This window comes from Chenopodium album, chromosome 3 (genome assembly GCF_948465745.1).
Source record: "Chenopodium album chromosome 3, dcCheAlbu1.1, whole genome shotgun sequence".
Lineage (NCBI taxonomy): Eukaryota > Viridiplantae > Streptophyta > Magnoliopsida > Caryophyllales > Amaranthaceae > Chenopodium > Chenopodium album.
Window position 1 is genome coordinate 80719839 of NC_137836.1, and position 20630 is coordinate 80740468.

The 20630-nt window shown below is 35.8% G+C and overlaps 3 protein-coding genes and 1 pseudogene across 4 annotated transcripts; 3 read left to right on the plus strand and 1 right to left on the minus strand.

The window, feature by feature from the left end:
• The first annotated feature begins 1340 nt into the window (after positions 1-1340).
• Positions 1341-4954, plus strand: LOC145624439 (3-epi-6-deoxocathasterone 23-monooxygenase CYP90D1-like). The gene is made up of 8 exons (XM_081677469.1): positions 1341-1821; positions 1944-2274; positions 2648-2797; positions 2940-3191; positions 3287-3376; positions 3567-3752; positions 4038-4159; positions 4509-4954. Exons 1-8 carry the CDS (start codon positions 1517-1519, stop codon positions 4600-4602), a joined length of 1530 nt encoding a protein of 509 aa, XP_081533595.1. The 5' UTR covers positions 1341-1516; the 3' UTR covers positions 4603-4954.
• Positions 4955-5644: 690 nt separating this feature from the next.
• Positions 5645-8083, plus strand: LOC145624440 (protein FLX-like 3). 2 transcript variants are annotated; one of them, XM_081677470.1, is made up of 5 exons: positions 5645-5802; positions 6320-6866; positions 6970-7115; positions 7535-7614; positions 7690-8083. In XM_081677470.1, exons 2-5 carry the CDS (start codon positions 6334-6336, stop codon positions 7771-7773), a joined length of 843 nt encoding a protein of 280 aa, XP_081533596.1. In that variant the 5' UTR covers positions 5645-5802; positions 6320-6333; the 3' UTR covers positions 7774-8083. The 2 variants fall into 2 exon arrangements, with proteins under 2 accessions (XP_081533596.1, XP_081533597.1); XM_081677471.1 differs by having other exon boundaries at positions 5652-5802; positions 6325-6866.
• A 4009-nt stretch (positions 8084-12092) lies between these two features.
• Positions 12093-16552, minus strand: LOC145624437 (phospholipase D alpha 4-like). The gene is made up of 4 exons (XM_081677468.1): positions 15646-16552; positions 14395-14955; positions 13060-14251; positions 12093-12735 (listed from the first exon to the last, which is right to left on the minus strand). Exons 1-4 carry the CDS (start codon positions 15727-15729, stop codon positions 12302-12304), a joined length of 2271 nt encoding a protein of 756 aa, XP_081533594.1. The 5' UTR covers positions 15730-16552; the 3' UTR covers positions 12093-12301.
• A 2969-nt stretch (positions 16553-19521) lies between these two features.
• LOC145624441 (PRA1 family protein F3 pseudogene) lies at positions 19522-20475 on the plus strand (annotated as a pseudogene).
• Positions 20476-20630: the final 155 nt, after the last annotated feature.

Below are 20630 nucleotides of genomic sequence, written 5' to 3' on the forward strand. Positions count from 1 at the left end.
ATTAAATAAAGTGAAACTCAAATTATAATTTAGCCCAAAAAACTCCTGTTTGGAGTATCTATTTTATGAATATTGTTTCTACCAAAACATAATGTGTCCAAACAACACAAAATTATAAAACAATAAAAGTATAGATTCAAATTGATCAATTACCTACCCGAGAAATTTGTGGAGCTTAAGAACGTGGAAATATCGAAAATTCAATGGATGCTTTTCTTTATTCTACCAACTAAAAATTGTATGCTTGTTAGAAAATGCATAAAATTTGGACCATCTACAATGGTTGAGAAGGACCATTCTAAAGTACCAAAATTAAGGGTTTGTTCTTGTTAAACCAAACAAAACACCCACGAAAACTGGGATATACATTTGATATAATTTGCATATATTTCTGTGGTTCTAGGTAAACACACTTTGACTAGAATCAACACAAACAAACAAACCCCAACAAAATTAAGCATTGGATCCGCTTTAATATCATTTCATTGCTGCATTGCTGCATTGCTGAATTATAATGCTGACCAAGACTTCCTCTTAGCTCTAGGTGTTATGCTCTAGATGTTAATTATAGATATAAGATTAACCTTATGTCCCTATGCTTTCATTCCTTTTGCACCCTAGCTACTTATTATTCCTCCAGTTTACCTTATTGGTAAATTCTATTGTACACTTCACTCTCCAAGGCCCTATTCTTTATAGCTGCTATGCTTTGTGGTTGTCCTGCTCTGCACTGCTCTGCTGAAATTTGCTTTGTTCTGCTCTGTCCTGCCCTGCCTTGCTCTGCTCTGCTCTGCTTCGCAGTGTGTGGAAGCCTAGCCCTGCTCTGCTCTACTGAAATCTGCTCTGCTCTACCTAGAAGCTCAAAAGAACAGGGCCTAATTGTGTTTGGATCGTGGGATAGATAGATGTTATACACACACCATTATTTACTTATTTTCCTCTTGTGTTTGTATCATTTAAGGTAGGTGTGACGTTTGCTACACGTACAATATAAATTTGATCAAAAATCGCATTTGCTCTATCGTCGTTGTAAATCCTTGGTAATACAACGCTAAATCAACTCCTCCAATAATATATATTTAAAAACAATAACATTTTATTAATAAATCACCTGAACCTAATTGTGCCGCACAAAGGTTGTATTAGTGTGTATACTTAGTAATGGAGATACTCCATATCTAAGCTACCAATATCCTTTTTTTGTCTTTGGATGTATGTATAAGAATGAATGTTATAGATTACATTATGTATTTGAAAGATCAACGGTCTAAACAACCACAACCATACAACACAATCAAGATCTCACCTTTTATGAGTTCGGCGCCCGTGCGCATATCCATGCAAATTCATAAGTAGCGCGAGTATTATATGATTATGCGTACTTCATTATTACTTGGCCCCTCTACTAAACACCAAAACTATAGGTTATATAATATTATGTAACCATATTATTTTGCTATAAAGCTACACTTAAACTTGTGCAGAAAGTGCAACAACTAAACCTAAACCCCAGAAAATGGACATTCCCTGCATCTGGACTTTGATTTCTTTTGTCATTGCTACTGCATTTTCTCTCTCCTACATTTTCCATTTTCTTAGGAACACCAACCTCAAATTCATTACAACTATATCATTAAACCACCCTAAAACATCAACTACTAAAACTGCTTGTACTAGTACTACTACAACTACTAGTTGTACAACTAGTTCGACACTTCCTTTAGGTACCAATGGATGGCCAATACTCGGCGAAACCATGGAGTTTATCTCTTGTGCATATTCAGATCATCCTGAGAGTTTCATGGAGAAACGACGTCGTTTGTAAGTACCAGTCATACAAATTAACATTTATTGAATGCATTTTTTTTGAATTTATTTTAGAGATTTGGATACCCTTTGAGGTTAATTTTAATGGGTATTTTCGGTTTTTTGTGTTGTACAAGGTATGGTAAGGTGTTCAAGTCTCACATATTTGGGAAACAAACCATAATATCAACAGATGCAGAGGTGAACAAGTTTATATTACAAAGTGATGCAAAATTGTTTGTACCATCTTATCCAAAATCATTAACAGAATTAATGGGAAAGTCTTCAATTCTTTTAATTAATGGAAGTTTACAAAGAAGAATTCATGGACTTCTTGGTTCCTTCTTCAAATCATCACATCTTAAAGCTCAAGTCACTAAAGACATGCAGAGTTATGTCCAACAAGCTATGGATAGATGGGATGATAATATTCACTCCCCTATTTTCATCCAAGATGAAGCCAAACAAGTGAGTCGCCTCCCGGCCTCTTTCTCACTTCTAATTTAATTTAACTGTTTACGCGATTTAATGAACCTCTATGCAATCATATTGATAAGATTGCGTATATCTGAACCTCATACCTCACCTTGGCTCAGAGTTTCATGTATATACATAATTTGTTATCTTAAAACTAAAAAAATGGTTGAGATAGTAAAAAAAGACTCAAGTTAAAAATTGGTTATTTTTCCAAAGGTGATTAGTAACTAATTTTGGTTAGAAAAGAAACAATAAAGTGATTACATAGTACTATTAACTTATCATAGCTGTAACTTGTAAGTTTTGTTTGCTTATTATTTGTAGGAGTCACTGCTAATAAATTATTATGTTTGATGATTGTCAGATTGCTTTTCAAGTGCTGGTAAAAGCATTGATTAGTCTGGATCCAGGGAAGGAAATGCAGCTCTTAAAAAAGCAGTTTCAAGAGTTTGTTTCAGGGCTAATGTCTTTGCCAATTAACTTGCCTGGAACTCAACTTTACCGGTCATTACAGGTATTTTTTTAAATGGTCCGAATGAGCCACAAGTACATTATTTGAACATGTGACATGTCGTACACTAATGCTACTATACCTTATTATTTTCCGTTAGCATTATTATTGATTACTAGTCATAATAAATTTTTAATATTTTCAGGCAAAGAAAGAAATGGTGAAGGTAGTGAAGAAAATAATAGTGAGTAAAAGGAATAATATGGTCCCAGGAGGAGCAGACCCAAATGATGTGTTAGATGTTCTGTTAAGTGACCAAAGTGGACAATTAACAGATGATTTAATGTCTGATAATATGATTGATATGATGATACCAGGGGAAGATTCTGTCCCACTTCTAATTACTCTTGCTATAAAATACTTATCAGATTCTCCATTAATCCTCCATAAATTGACTGTAAGATTACTTTTCATGTATTTTTATATTTTATTGTATACTTTACAGAGTTTTAATTTCCAAATTGTGACAATTGGATTATTATTAATTTACAGGAGGAGAATATGAAAGTGCATAGACTGAAGTTAGAGCTAGGGGAGCCCATGATTTGGAGTGATTACCTTTCTCTGCCTTTCACACAAATGGTAAGTTTGTTTGTTGGGGACAGGGATTCTCTCTAGTAACTAGACGATATTGTAATAAGGGGAGTTGGTGTAGTGGCATTTAATTAGGGATAATAATTTAATTTAATGTTCGCTTCTCAATCTAGTAATGGATATGATGGTTCAATAATTGGAAAAAATTGTAGCTTATGAGTAGTTTTTGTACGTGCAGGTAATCACAGAAACTTTGAGAATGGGAAATATAATCACAGGATTAATGAGAAAAGCAATGAAAGATGTAGAGATAAAGGGTTATTTGATACCAAAGGGATCGTGTGTACTTACATATCTTAGATCAGTTCACCTTGATGAAGATCTTTATGACACGCCTTATCAATTCAACCCACGGAGATGGCAGGTAAATTTGATTAGTTTCAACCTATGTTACTTGGACTCGGGCACCCATGTCCAACACGGTACATGTCCAAGCGTCCGACTCTGCTATTCTGTGAAAAATTCCATGATTTTAAACTGAAAGTAAAGTGTGCGGGTGTCGTGTCCATGACTGAGTGTCAAGGGTCCAACACGGGTACGTGAAGTGAAATGAAGAGTCTGAGTAACATAGGTTTCAACCCTTTTGCAAATTTCTAGCGATATAGTTTGTTACTATTGATTACTAAGCTCATGTTCTTTATTTTCACAGAACAAAGATACAAATAGTAGTAGCTTCACCCCCTTTGGTGGCGGACAACGACTTTGCCCTGGGTTAGATTTAGCTAGATTGGAAGCCTCCATTTTTCTCCATCATTTTGTTACACGATTCAGGTAACATAAACAGTACCATCTTCAACTTTATTTTCTTTTAACTTATGCACCTAAGTCCTAAGACATAACAATCTGTAGAAAATTCTATGTATATGTATGCCTTCATTCATCCTGTTAATACATACCCGATATGAGACACTTAGCTAGTATATACCATTAAAAGTTGTTATGAAACCAATCGTTTAAAAAGTTATTCTATAAATTGTTATATAGACATCATCCAACCACTTTAATAAATAATACTCCGTAATAACTTATCAATCTTTACCTTATTGATCACGTGAATGAATATATGTAACAACTAACTCCAATAATACTCATTATAATTTGTATGTTGATATGCATGCAGATGGGAGGCTGAGGATGATTCCATAGTCCATTTTCCAACAGTAAGAATGAAAAAGGGAATGCCAGTTTGGGTCAAAAGGAGAAGAGACCCTTAATTTTAAGGGTACATGTCCTGATGTCCTGACAATCATGGACTCTTTCAATGCCAACTTTTTTCCTCACTCTTATGCAATCAACGCTATTTTAGATGATCATCATGCAACCAAACAAATTTTCCTGCAGTTGCACACGTGTGCCTGGCCTTCACTCGCCTGTCAAATTTGTCCTTCTATAAATATATACTTCTAATTTATTTCTTTTTTTATGTTTATTATTTTAGGAAGGGTAGTGGGTTAATAGTTATCCATAGAGATTTGGTATCTTTGTACGAAATATGTCATTTTGTATCATAATTTTGGTTTTCTTATGTTAATATGTTAAAAAATATGGTATAAAGAAGAAAATTGTATCTCGTCTAGCTTGGTTTAAAGTGTTAACAATAGTACATATTTGATTTCATAGGATGGAAATTTGAATTATGTTAATGCAACTAACTCGATTATCATTGAAAAATAAGCGATTGTCACTATAAAAGCAACATTCTCAACGTTACTCTAATTCTACAACAAACATATATTATAGAGTGAGTAAACAATGTAATACTTATTATTAGAACGATTTATATATATGATCGATCAAGGCAAGAAAAAACCTACCCATTTTAGCTAATGATAATCCTTGTTTTAACAAATCTTCATTATGGACTAAGGGCCTGTTCATATTAATTGAAATGAGCTGAATTGAACTGAACTAATTGAAGCTGAGCTGAACTGAACTGAATAGAGCTGAAATGAATATTTTATGAGAGAAGGAAATTAAGAGCTGAACTGAACTGAAATTAAGGTGAAATGAACAGGGCCGAAACCTTTATACTATGTAAGTGACACAATATGGCTTAACGGATGAGGGACTATCCTTCAAAAAAAAAAAAAACGGATGAGAGACTAATGGTGGTGGACTGGTGGGAGTAGTTGCGTGAGGGTTTTAGCCCAATCACCCAATGCTACACAACTAGACCCAAATGGTTCCATTTGTACGAGCCCATACACAAATAAATAAGTTGCCTAAGTTGACCCAAATATTATTTAGAGTGGACTAATACGACACCGTTTGCGCAGAATCTGCTGCAAAGTTTCTGTGTGCACCTCAAAAACGCCATATACTTCCCCTTTCGATTCTCCTTGAATAATTATTCTGGGAAATTCATCTGAATTTACGACTAACTACTACTATTTCCACCATTTTCAAATTCTAAGGTATTATTCCTTATATAATCTCTTCATCCTCTTTAAACTGTTTATTTATTTTTCCGGAATTTCATTCAATTAATTTTTACCATTGATTTTTTTTTTTTTTTTTTTTTTTTATTTTTTTTAGCGAATTTAGATTGTGTAATTTATTGGTTTCTAATTAATTATTGTGGAATTAATTTGACTATTGTAATTTTTTATTTTCTGGGTTAGTTCGTTTAAATTTAATTTTGATGCAGACTGTATAACCCGCATTTCCTGCTTTTGTCGATTAGGGTTTTATTGTTGTTCTTGAAGAATTTATTTATTTATTTTTGGAAATTGTCGTTTTTTTTTTTTTTTGTTTGTTAAAGTTGGGTAGAATTTGATTTGCTGTGTTTTAATGTAAGAAACTTGACTGTGTAATGTGTGTATGTATTAAACTGAAACAACAGTAGGGTAAATTCTGCTGAAATTTGGAGGTGGTCAAAATGTTTGTTTTGATTATATTGTTTCTATTTCTTTGTTTGATGGAATTATGAAGTAAAGGGTGTGATAATGTCGGGGAGGAATCGTGGACCGCGTGATGGGTTTAATGATAGGCGCGGTTACCCCCCAGGAGGACACATTGTTCGGGGAGGTCCTATGCCGAGACCTCCACCTTTTCACCCTGCTGTCTTGGAGGAAGAGATTGAAATACAGCGCGGTGAGATGCATAAGCTTTTGGAGGATAACAGGAGGCTTGCTGATGACCGGGTTGCATTGCAGCGAGAGTTGAATGCAGCTAGGGAGGATATTCATAGAATGAATCTTGCTATTTCTGACATTCGTGGGGAGCATGATGCTCGTTCAAGAGAGCTAATTGATAAAGGTATGAAGCTAGAGGCTGATCTTCGTGCAGCTGAGTCATTTAAGAAGGATGCTACGCACATGCGCACGGAAGTTCAGAAATTGGAAAAGATTCGCCAAGAATTGGTTGGGCAAGTTCAGTCGTTTTCAAAGGATTTGGCTAAGTTACAATCGGAGAATCAGCAAATTCCACATCTAAGAGCTGAAATCGATGGCATGCAGCAGGAACTCATGCGTGCAAGGTTTGTAGCCTGTTATTCTCCTTTTTGTTTATGTATTCAGAGGCATATGTAATGTAAGCTCTATGTCTATTGCCAATTTGAATCTTTGTTTCTTGATTTACAGGACGGCCATCGACTATGAAAAGAAGGCTAAGATTGCGCTGCATGAACAAAAGCAAGCAATGGAGAATAATATGATCTCCATGGCACGTGAAGTTGAAAAGTTGCGGGCAGAACTCACGAGCAGTAATGGCAGACCTTGGGCTGGTGGTACTAATCTAAGCTTTAAGTACTGTTTTCTTTTTGTCTTTTTTTTTTTTAAGTAAAGCAACTCACTCGCTGTTGTGGAAGTGGAAGGCTCAATTCGTATGGCATTGTAAACTGTCATTTGTTTCTAGTTTATCATTTCAATGAAGATTATGAGCAAAATCTTTCAGCATGAGAAAAAAAAAAATGATTTTATTCCGCAGATTTTTAGGACCTGTTTGTTATGTTTCCATTTCTTTGTAATCTTGCACTTAAGGCTTATGGACTCTTTTTATGAGCTGCATAGGTCGTTAGTAGCCATCAATTGTATAGAGTGTGTAAAAGTCTAATGTGGGCTATCATGTTTCTTTTTCTTTTTTTCTTTTTTCTATTTTTCCTATTGCTGGCTTCTGATACAATCTCCTTGGCTTGTCATTTTCAAGGTGCAACTTATGGGATGAAACTTGGCAGTTCTGATGCCGGCTATCCTGGTCATTATGGAGATCCCTATGGTTCTCATATGGTAGGAGTCATTTTTTGTGGACTGCAACCTGTTGAGGTTATTTTTCTAGTTTTGTAATGTCTAATTGTCTTGTAGGGTGCTGCTGAGAAGGCTCCTCACTATGGATCAGGATCTGCTGCTTGGGGTGGAATTGAGAAGCCTCGTGGTTCACGAAGATGAAGAACTCTCTTGAGCCTGGCCTTACCTCTTATGCTTTGCTAATGTCCAATGTATGCAAAAGGTTTAAATTGGTAGATTTATAATTGTTTGCTTGTCCGTTTTATAGTTGTAGATGGGGTTCAGTTTCTTGGTAAATGGATGTGCTACCGCCACTTTTGGTTTGTTAGTGTTGGCACCTGTGCTTTACTTTTATATAGGTTATGGTTTTCTAGTGCTTGAAATTCCCTATTTGACCATACATGTATGCTGTGTTTCTATAACATTATTTAGTGTTATTTATTAGACATTGTTAATTATATATTTTAGCTTATTTTCTCCTCTTTTCCAATGTAACTCTTATATTCAATGTCAAATTATTTCCACTTGATGTTTATACATTTGGGCACTAAGATTTTCTCCTGCAGCATGTACTCTTCTTATTGTGAATCTATTATAAATTTGTAAGTTTCCTTTTGCCTTCTATATATATAATACTTGGCAGCCTCTGATCTGTTGGTTTACCTTGATTAAGAGAAGTTATGGGGTGCTGTTCTCAAGTTTCCATTCAGGATCATTCTTGCACTCAATTAATCTACCTGGAAATCTTTTCTACCACTTTCCATTGATTTTTGGCAAAATGGACAGTGGTAATTACAATCATCCTGCTGTTGACCTATGTGTCTGCTAAGACGGCTACAAGTGTCAAGCTCATTGGGTCACTGAGATGCTTACTGATTTGGGATCAAACTAGGGAATCTCCTAGAGGCTCCCATCATAAGGCAGGCTATATGTTTGTGGCTGTTGCCCTTTTATTGTGCATCTTAAGCTTGATGTTCAAGTTTACAAGGGATTTCTGTATATTATTATAATCAGCTCATATTGTTCTGTTCACGGTTTTGGAATTGTTATCTTTTGGTTGGTGAAGGGCTGAAGTTTAAGAGAGTGATGTTTGTATTAGATAGTTTTGGCTCCTTTGTTTCAAGTGGCTGGTGGTGCTGTAGTGTTTGTAGTCTTTGGCTAACTTGATTCATGTGGCATCTCTTGATATGATTTGACCATTGATTAGTTTATTAGATAATTGTTATTACATTTGGGACTGTTGGATTCAAGAAAGTGATACTCTTATTCTACTTAGTACCTAACATCTCATAGGCGGTTTGTCTATTTCAATGCTCTTTCTCTTGATTACCCCCATTTCGTTATTGTCTGCTCCATTCCCACAAGAGAACCCTTTTCTTTGATCTTTGATCATCCAAACCCTTGATTACCTGATAACTATCTGGCCTATGTCTAAAGTTTTCTCTGATGAACTATAAGCACAATGATTGGTTTACTTGCCTAAGTATTCCGTTGCCTCATCTTGTTACTCTTGATTACTTATTTTGTTTCTTTCCTTTAATTGAACATATCAAGTGGTTCCTTGTGCAGTCTTGAACTTTATCTACAAGCTATTACGAATGGGGAATGGTGGGTTGTTTAGTCTCTTTGGATATTTTTTAGACGTTTTTCTTATGATTAATTTTGAGAAAAGCAATCCGGATTCTGGTCTTCCGGATAGATTTGTCAAGCTAATTGAATATTCTTTGGTGTCTGCTGCATCATGTTCTTTATGCTGAGTTGTGAAGGTAAATCTTAGTTCTAGGTCAGCTAGTTCTTACTGGATGTCATTGGTGTGGATTGACTTGGTCAGTTTGAATTTTGAGGGTTTTTGAAGAGATCAATGGAGGTATATCTAGATCAATCGGTGGTTTTGGTTTTCTGCAGAAGTTGATATGGAAAACTGAGTTATGCAGTTTGTTCTGTCTAAGATGTTGCATGCACGGAGCTCCTAAGAATTTGAAAGGAATAAGGCTTGTATGATTGGATTTTGAGGATTGTTGAAACAATTGATTTCAAGGTTTATGAGCTCAGTGCATGCTAAAAGTTTCCCATTCTGACATGATGATCTGATGACGTATTCGTTGTTAACTCATGTCATAGTTTTCTTACTGTACTCTCTCTCTCTCTCTCTCTCTCTCTCTGATCTATAGTTCTGCAAAATGGTTGAGTGGTTAGATACACTGGTGTCCTTGCGTAGATCTTCGATTACGGATCCAGAGAAACTGAAGCCAGGATGGTTGGATAGGAGCAGCAACTGATATGAGCTTCATGGGCAGGTATTCTTGTCTAGCCCCATAATTTATAAGTCAACTGAGTATTGTGTAGGATTATACAAGGCTATAACCATTTTGCTCATTCTTTAGTTTATGAGTATCTTAGGCTATATTTAGCTGTTTAGTCTGTTAATGCTTATTTGGAGTCTAGCATTTTAAAGTCTTCCTCCAATTCTCAGCCCAAAAACTATGGGATTGAAATGAAACTTTTGATATTTTCTACGCTCTTAGGCTTTGAGTATGAGACAAGCTCTCTAACACAGGTCTGTTGTATCTGGTTCTATCTAAGCTTAGTTGTCTAAATGCTTCTGTCTTAGCTGACACTATTTTTTTTTTTATTGTTAAACTTAGTTTCCTAGTGATTGTGTAATTTTGAAGCAAACTGTTTGAGGAAGCAGCCGTGTGAAGAGGGTGATCGATTGTTAGTTTAATGGAGCTTCTTTTAGGTTGAATTGAAGGTATTCTTGCGAGCTTATTTACATCCTTAATTATTAGTGGAGCCAGATAAACATTACTTCATGGATAGGTATTAATTTGCATCTGCTTGAGGAGAGTCGAAACAGATGCAAATCTTGAGCCATGTAACATAATGGTGTCTAAGTAATAGACATTATGTGTATCACTGATTGATTGTTGCAAGCATCTCCACCAGTACAGAGCATGTTAGTTTTGAGGAAATGTTTTATGTTGTTTGGTGGAAAGACTTAGAAAGGAACTTTTGTTTTACTCCTACCCCTATTTGTACAACTATAGTTCGATTCCACTGCGAAGGATTTTATTTATTCCATATTTATGACTTAGGGGCCTTCTACCTAGAAAGATTCTTTTTTTTTTTTTGAAGAATACCGAGAAAGATTCTTGAAATATTGTTTAATCATTTACAATATATGCTTATGACATGTCCAATTTTACTTTAGATGGAGACCTAGAGGACCTGGATTTCTCATTAGGAAACTTCCTGCTTCTCATACACTACCTTTTTAGCACTTTAAATATTGTACATAACTCCTTTGGTTCTATTTATATTTATGAGAATATAGCTAGAAGCTAATGAGAATTATATTTCCGTCATGTATCCACCATCTTTTGGTAGGACATACATCTGCAGACTTGGACACAACCTTGTATGACATTGCTAACCTAGTCAGTGATAGTGGTGATTAGGTCAGCTTTTTTTTCTCCTGTAAAATGTCTATTTGAGCTCAAAATAGGTGCTCAACTAAGTACTAACTGATATCGACATGTCTAGAATTAGTTTATGCAGCACTGACTGATATTTACTTCGTAGCGAGTTTTTGTTGCATGCCTCATCTTCAATAGCAAGTCATTATAGCCAAATCTGACACTTGGACACATACCCACATCCAATATGAGTGCCAGATTCTGAGCAACATATAGGGTGTACAAGTCTTCTCTATGGATGGATGATGCTTGCTGTGATATTTATCATATAGTGTTGCTTTCCTTGAATTTTTACCTTTTCTTGTTATTGATGATTTGTTCTTAATTTCTCTTACAGATCAAGTTACTTTACCTTCTTGTTTTGAGGAGCATACTAAAGACAGCCAAATAGGTATTTATATTCTATACCATCCATATCTGTAATATGTTTTTTGTAAAAGATTGAGGAGGGGGAATGGAGGGGTTCACCTGTAAATTATAGCCTGTGATTCTTTTCTGTAAAAAAAATGACTCAGATATCATTATGAGTGTTGTTTTAGGTATTTCAATTCCAGAATGTAGTTGTTTTGGGCTTTTTTTTTGGTGACTCTCGTTCACTCGTATTTGTCAAAGCTCAACTTAGCCAAAGATATCTTGTTAGCCTGTTATTTTTCGTTCACTCGTAGATACCTCCTATGTTTGTGAATTTTTGTTTTAATGTTTATTACTTGGGGGTTTGGAGTTAGTGTTTTTATAAAAAATCACAAATTATTTCTCTTCTTGAAGGCCATTTGCAATACTTATTGCTCATTTTTTGTATTACAAATTATAAACTTAATAACCTCGACTTCTTTTTCTCAGTTATTGACAAGTACAATTTCTATTGTATTTAGTGATTAGCCATGTTAGCAGTTGAAGAATGGTGATTCTCATTTTACTTTTAGTCTGCATTCGTAGTGCAAGCTGGCATGTCTTATGTGAATGTTATGGTGGGATTTATTGTGCGTAGGTTAATGGAAGTGAGAGATTCATCTTGAGAGGAAGGGTCTCTCTCCCTGCTCATGATTCTATATCTTTTGATGATTTTTTAAAATAACCTCTTTTTATATGTGACCAAGATCCTTTACTGTTCAAGATCTTCTTAATCCATATGTACAAATCATAATAGTGCTCTTTCGACATTTTTTTTGAACACTTCCTAGTATAGTTTGTTGGATGTGAAATTCATGAGATCTTCAAGTGGTGAAAATAGGTGGCAGCATTTTCGATCTCCTTCCCTGTACTGGAGTTTGTGTATCAGGAAAGTTACTGCAGCTTGCTAGTTCTTCGAGGCAACCATCTTTTCCCACATTCACAGGATAAGATACCAAATGTACACCTTCCATGTCCACAACCTCTTCTCCACTGTAGATCTTCCACATCTCCTCCCCAATAGAACATATACTTTCTACACATTCCAAGCGATGTGGCTCCTCGAATACTTTTTCCAATCTTCCCATGTGCTCGTACCACAGAGACATCCGATATGCATAAATTTCTCCATTTTGATTTTGGTCCTCACTGTTTATCCTGGTTTGATAGCATCCTATCGCAATCTCTGTGTCTCTTGCTCCATCCATCGATCTCTGGTTTATGTTTGCAGATCCTATCAACATGTATATGTCATCCACTGGCAGAGAGGTTATGGCAACCAAGCAGTTAGATGTCAGTATGTTTTTGCAACATGACTAAAATGAAATACTTAGTATATAGTATATGATACAAGTTTGAATTATATCATTTAACCTTTTGCATAGACCTTTTATGATATGAGCTTTAAAAAAGAGAAGACATAAAATTTGGTTTTACATGATATATTACTTTTTTTAATTTTCTGTTTTCAAATATATGATAAAAGACTATCAGAAGTTATGAGCTTCTATTTGTGTAGCAAGAAAATTGTAAAATATTAAGTAGAGCAGGAAATTTGAGTTGGAAAAAGGACTGTGCATACCTATCATTATCTTGGAGTGGACATATACCATGAACCTTCTATTTGTTTGGGCCTTCCAGTACGATGTTGAATGATGAGGAGAAAAGGGAGGAACAAACTCCCCTTCTCCTTTTTTCTCCCTGTTAGCAAGGCAGAAAAAGTTCAAGTAGTCTTTGGGGTGTGCTTGCTCCCCTGTTTCTTTTATTGCTTGTCCTATTAATCTGTACATTGTTGTCATGGTCTCCCTTGTCCAGTATAATATATCCTGTACACTTTCACTCTCTGGTATCCCTTCTGGCCACATTGGCATTACCACATAGACTGAGAATCTCTCTCGGGCCCTGATTTTACTTGCCACCTTGAGAGCTATCTCAATTGGGATCAAATTTCTGCAACCACTGTTCTGATCTTTTTCCCATAAACTGCATCCTCCAATAAAATACTGGTTCTCGATGTATATGAATTTGTCTGCTTTCCTGATTGCCTCTACATAGGCCTCATGGATGCTTTGCTCAGTGCTAACTTTGTTTGACAGTGGACTTGCAGAGAAATGGTCAATGGAGCGAAAAACCTGCACTTTCCAGTTTCTGTCAGAGTCACTTGGAGGAGAAGACTTATTGAGTGTTTCTATGGCATTTGCTGGGATTAGTAGTGCAGGGTCACATTGCTTGATCCATCTCTGCTCAAAGTTGTTAAGCACATCCCATGCTGCCTCACCTGTTATGCAAGCGTGTGCATCATGCCATGGCTCTCTTGGTCCACCTTTGTGAAGGCTAGCACCCGCAATATTTGTTTGGTAGAAATCTTGGGCATGGAGCTCTGTATTCAGTGTCCGAAATATTGAGTGTTGTTCGGTATCATAGCGGCCATCACAAAGATCTACACCACCTACGAAGCTCATGATTTCCCTATTTCTTGGGGAGTTTTCTACTCTGGTGTCTACAGTTATAGTCTTCTGGTGATGGCTGAAAAATGTGGGAAATTTATTGTGTAATCTTGGGCATAATCTGCATACTACTTTTGTGTTCTTGAAGTAGGCTAAGGCATCTTCATCATGAGTCTTCATCAAGCCTTTGTTTTTGATAAGTGGTATGGATGTTTCGTCATTCCAGAGCATAATTCTCACTGCTACATCTTCTTCTGCTTTTTGTCTTAGCAATTCCCCGAGTGCCACTCCTCTTGCACGTGGAATTTCTGTTTGAGGATCTCGGACCTGCCATAAAGCTTGTCAGAAACACAAGAAAAAGGGGGGTAGGATATGGATCACAGAAACAAAAATTCAACCAAAGTTATGAGACCCTATGTTATCTATGCCTGAAAATTCACTAGCTATGAAATTGGTTTAAATCCAATTACCAGCACCATCTTGGGATTGAATGACCATCCTGCAATGTATATTAAATGTTTTGCCCCTTCAAGGGCCCTATACACATCCTCCCATAGCTTTCGTGGAACACCATGGCCAGGTAACGGTGGTTGGAAACAAGGATGATGGTGGACATCCTGATAAAGTGTTACATTGCAGTTGGATCGTTGTGGAAATGTTGCATTTCTTAGGCCCTTGAAGTCACCACTATCGATTAACTTTCCCCAACTAGGCTCCAAATCTGCTGGCTTAAACCATAAGATGAATTGGAGCCCAAACTTTGGCTTGGGTTTCCCTTCTTCAGAGAGCAATGGAAAAAAGCCATTTATCAAGCTTGCTTGAGTGACAATCTGATGTGCCTCAAATTGTATCTTCCCCAGGACAGAGCACTTCGTTTTAACTGTGATTGTGATGATTGAGTCAATGGGATGAGCACAGAGTATCTGGAAGGTCTGGTTCCAAATTCGGTCTCGTTCACTTGATGTCTTTGCCATTTTGTGCTGGCCTATCTTGATTGTCGCATATGCTGGCCTTCCGCTTCCTAATAAACACTGCACAGGTATAATCAATGTAAGCCTTTGTTCCATATCCAGCTTCATATACGGGTATGGGGTATCATTGGCTATTTTTGTGCCCTAGTTTGATGATTGGTGTGTTTCCACTGCTGAATCATGTCTTGTGCTTTTGGAGTGCTCTGTTATGGATACTTGTTTGTTATTTTTTTAGGACTTCTGCTAGTTTGCTTCTAATGCATGTGTCATACAAACTGTAATTAGGGGCTTATATACAAATTAACATAATCGGTTTTGGGCTATTAGGAATTGTCAATAGTACCAGGTACCTCTACCCTGAATGATGAGACCTTTGGCTCTCCATGAGCAGGTAAACTGAAGGACATAAAACTATGGACTCACCTACATATATCTAAAGTATGGACAACCTACATATAAATAACTTGTATCATTGTATTAACTAGCAAAAAGTTTTATCTGAATTAAGGAAATTATATTTAGGTTTTTGTTTTGTTACTAAGCTACATTAGTATCCAATAAAGCTACAACCTACAAGTATAACAATTCGTAGTTAGGCACCCTTGTTGACCAGGATGATCAGTGCAAGTGTGCTTTTGTGCAAATTATGGGTAAGCTGTGCCCTCTCTGTTCCTTATCACTTAATATCTTGCTCTTGATTATTCTGAAGCCTCTTAAAAAAAATTTAATGCATATTTCGTTGATACTTACACTGAAGGGGAAGGATGGTGCAAAAGGTGTTGCATGGAAGATGGTGACTTCCAATGTCCCGTGGAGGAATTTTTTGCCTTCCATCTCAAAAGCAGCCTCTTTTGGGTGATTGGGGGGGTCTGTGACTGAGATGAGGAGGGGGAGGGGAGGAAGAGAGAGAAATGAAGTTTTAACGTGGCTGGTTAAGATATGAAAACTTGTTATCGTTCATAAAAAGGATTAAGGATAACTTGTTTAAATGTGGCTGGTTAAGATATGAAAACTTTTATCGCTCATATAAAGGATTAAGGAAATTTGATTGTGAAGTGTAAGACAGTTTTCTAGGGTGATAACTTGAAATGCAATTGTTACCTTGGCAGTTGAAGGAACTTATAAAACTATGTAATTTTAGTCTTAGAGGCAACCTTCTTGCCTAATCATAGGATTTCTCTTTAAGTTGAAGTTAGCTGAATTTAGAGAAGAACTAGAGGTTTATGTTAATCTTGAATAATGTCAGTACAAAATCTGCGTTTTCATTTCAAGTAATATTGGCTTATCAATTCAACATGCATTACCACCTTTTATTCGTTTCATCGCATATTCTGAAAAATTACAAGTTTTTCTATCAGTTATCAGTGTGTTTGCCACTAAAAAAATTAGACAAATCTTTAGTTTATATGAGTACCCTTTTTATTTTTTCCAATTGATTTCGTGGCTTGTATAGTATTGGTACCATTGTGCCAAATCTGCTAATTTCGGACATGTGTATAACATGTGGTTATCCTCTTTATCAGAATTAGGTTATTTGATATTTGTTGATGTCAAATTGACCTAATGTAACTGTCTTCGGTATAATAGGTCATAACTTGATGGATGTATTCGGCATATTGGGATGTGGCTTTGTCAGCTGCCCTTGGTTCATATTCTATTCTTTTTGCAAAGGTAGTAAGATGTTAACATGTTAACTTTTTTTTTTTAATATACTTTGTATGCAGTTTCCATCCTTAAATTCCCAGCAATTGTCAAAGGTGTTCAAGGCTTCAAGTCAACTCAAACCAGCTAGATAAGGCAGAAAGAGAGGAAAATTGTAAATGTGTGATGACATCACCAAATTGGACGGTCCAGTTTTACTGGAATGAGTAACATTTTCAGAAAGGAAAACCCACAAGCTACATTTCATTCCTAGGCTTTGGATTATCCTTTTTGTAGGCGATCCTGTTCAGTGAAAAACTGGGAAAATGAAAGGTGAGAAGCTGCAAACTATCTGGTCTATCTCGCATATTTTCATCCTTAACTGAAGATTGATTTGGTCTAAAATGCGCTATGTCAACTTTTTTTGTATATGGTAACTCTAGTTTTTCAGTTGCTGAATATCATACCTAAATAATACGATTAGAAATTACCTGTTTTTTTTTTTTTTTTGGAAGTAGCATATTTTGGTATTTTAAACAAAAATTGCTTGTGTACCTAAGCCAAGTCCTGAAAGGCCATCTTTGTTTTGTGATAAATCTTCTATCGTGCGTATTGTTTTTCTATCGTTCCTAATCTTTATACAATTGTAAACAACACAAAGTTTTAATTAGATTGATAAAGTAGGACACCAAGAAAACAACACCAAAGTGAGGCCTAGGCTGAGGAAAAGAAGCGCTAAAAAGTTAATTCAGAAAGACATACAACGTGATTTTATCTGAAATTATGTAACTGCTGTATTTGATGGGCCTAATAGCAACAACTTACAATCACCAGCAGCCAAAGATGGCCTCAAATTAGGGTTTTTCAAACTCTAAAAGAACTTTATGTGTATGTTTTATGTTACTGGTAGTTTGTATGACTTAATTGTACAAATTTTATATGTCTGTAATAAGACCTCACACAATGTGTGGTCTCTCATGGATCCACCACAAGGTCACCAATGGCAGGGCAATTATTTTGATTGCCCATTCTCTCTGCCTTTTTTTTTAAAGCTCCCTTTATCATCCAACCTTTACAACTTTATGTGATGAGATCTGCGTAGTATATATATATATATACCCTTCCACCTACTTAATTTCCTGAGGAGGGAACATTTTATATCTTACTAAGATTCCGTTTCATATTATTTGCAACAATTAGTGTTAAATTAAACCCAATTCATCAAAATGTTCACTGTATTTCTCATCCATCCATCCATCCATCATATTCTACCATATCTTCACACAAGATATGCACCCTAAATATATCACAATATTATCCTAGTATAACAATAATATCCTAGAATATCTCCAATAATTAGACATTTTTTTTCTCTATTTTATGTCAAATTTCTGTTAAATCGTTGCAAGTAACATGAAACAGAAGTAGTTCAACGGTTGTATTGTGTGCATATAGGTGTAACCCTCTCATAATACCTAAATATACCGTGAAAAAGTTTTTGAGTAATCTTAAATACATAATACATCATTTGGAGAATTGTCGAATAAATTATTGTTAGCTTACACCCGAGCGTATGAACATGTCAAACAATTGAGATCATCAATTGTTCAATACTTAGAATAATCAACATCACAAAATAAAATAAAATAAAAAATAATTAAGATAGATGTTCATAAGAAGAGTTATAATTAACAATGAAAATCTTCTTTAATTTCCAAATATTTGGGTTGCCAACACGTTAGTGTGGTCCCTTGATATATAATTATATACAAAGAAAATTAGAGTTGTTTAAATTATCCAGGTATATAATATAATGGATCCTTGGATGATGCAACTCCATAACAAAATGAAGACTTGTTAACGTCCAAATCTTTTTTTTTTTTTTTTTTTTTTTTTTTCTTTTTTAAAAAAAAAAGTATAAATTCCAACAAGTCACGTGGCAATTGCATGTGAGAGCCTTGAACAAGCTTTATATCCTGACCTCACCAACGCCTTATACACGGAGAGCTGTATTTTCCAACAACTTAACCCCAAGAATTAGATATTTCGTTTTTATTGCTTCTATTTCATGTCGGCCCAGTTGCTTTTCCCACCAAAATGCCGCTTTCGTTTTCATTCATTTATGTTATGGGATTTTCTTGAGTGAGTCAAGATAAAAGTAATTTGTCAAACAAGTTCCGTGAGATTTGAATCCTAGAACAAGATCAAGAATAAGAATTTGATCGGAAGTGTAACGATATCATTACTTCATCACCTCAATCTCAATTAAAGTAATGAACTTAATACGGAGTAACTTGTATTCGACCATATACATTTAAACCTTGGATATTTTATTTCTTTCCATATAGCTCATATTCCGTAATTCCATGTAATATAGTTATCCGATCTTTAATAACCAATGTTACAATTTTCTATTTTAGAATAACATTGCATGCAATATTACTTATGAGGCGAAGAGAACACATCCTAAATAAATTCAATAAGGTCTAATAAGTGTAGTTAAGATAATTCATGTCCAATAAGCCGAAGTGAACACGCCTAAAATATTTCCTTTGGTTTTGTACTTATAACTTTGTTCTTAGTTATACCGGTACATTTGAATCCCTTATATATCGCAATTATAAAATACTCTTAAAAAAATGATGATGTATATAAGAAATAAACATTTAACATCAACTAATAAGAATTAATTGCGTTAAAATACTTATATTATGATGTAATTTCTCACGTAATGAAAGGAAAACTCAAGCTTCAAAATTAAGTTCTACTTAGCACTTTTTGTTCAATTACCGACTTGCAAAGCTCTAAAGTGATGCAACCTTTCCTTCTAAATATTCATATTTTCCTCAAATATCGCAATTTATCTCCTACCCAATAACGATAAAGATCAATCATGCTCGATAGTGTATAATCTAACAAACCCGACCAGAACCCGAACCAAGAAATTTTTTACACATTCCTATATCTCCTCCCTCCTGGCCCTCCTCAAAAATCTCTACCAATAGAAACAACAAATAGAATGTTCAATTGCCAAAACTCCTTAATTTTCAAATCCCCAATCACAAAAATCCTCACCTTCCCTTACACCCCAATTCTCTCTCCTCAAACCTACTCTCCATTCCCAACCATGTCTTCTTCCTCCCCTTACAAACCCATCACAACCTCCTCCTCCTCACCACCACCTTCCACCACCCCTCTCTCCGCCAACCTCGACTTCATCTCCCGCGCCAAACACCGCCTCTACGGCACCTTCTCCTCCCGCCGACCATGGCGTCAATTCTTCGACCACCACTCTCTCTCCTTCCCCCACCACTTCTCCGACGCCTTCTCTCGCCTCAAAACCAACTTCTCTTACTTCCGTATGAACTTCGCCATGATCGTCCTCCTCATCCTCTTCGTCTCTCTCCTCTGGCACCCCATCTCTCTCATCGTCTTCCTCGTTATGATGGTTGCTTGGCTTTTCCTCTACTTTCTCAGGGATGAACCGCTTGTTGTCTTCGGTCGGTCGATTGACGATCGGATTATTCTGGCGGTTCTGTCGGTTTTGACCGTCGGGTTTTTGCTGTTGACGGGTGCTACTGGGAATATACTGATTGCTTTGGGTGTTGGTGTTGGGGTGGTTGTAATTTACTCGGTTTTTCGACGGTCTGATGATTTGTTCTTGGATGAAGAACAAGCTGCTGCTGGCGGTTTGCTTGCCGGTCGGACCGGTATTTGATCATCCTTCATCTTTAGTCAACGCTAATGTTGTATTGACTTTTTTCTTGTCTTATTATTATTCATTCCTCGTAATTTCATTTTATTTTTTGTAAATTTATTTTGGTTGGGATATTCACAATTTTATGATGTGTTCATGGATGGTATTGTACTAGTGTGTAATTGGAATTGTACTTGGTGAATGGAATTGTTCAATAATGTCACATTTTTGCATTTAGTTGTGTTCATTCTCCATTACCCCCATTTTTATTTTAGTTACTAACTCAGTGCGTTGCACATAACCTGTAACGAGGGTAGTATTAAATATTTAGGTGATTATTGTTAGTTGGACCTTGCTAGACCTCTCTTCTTTAACAAAAGTTTATTTTAACACATGA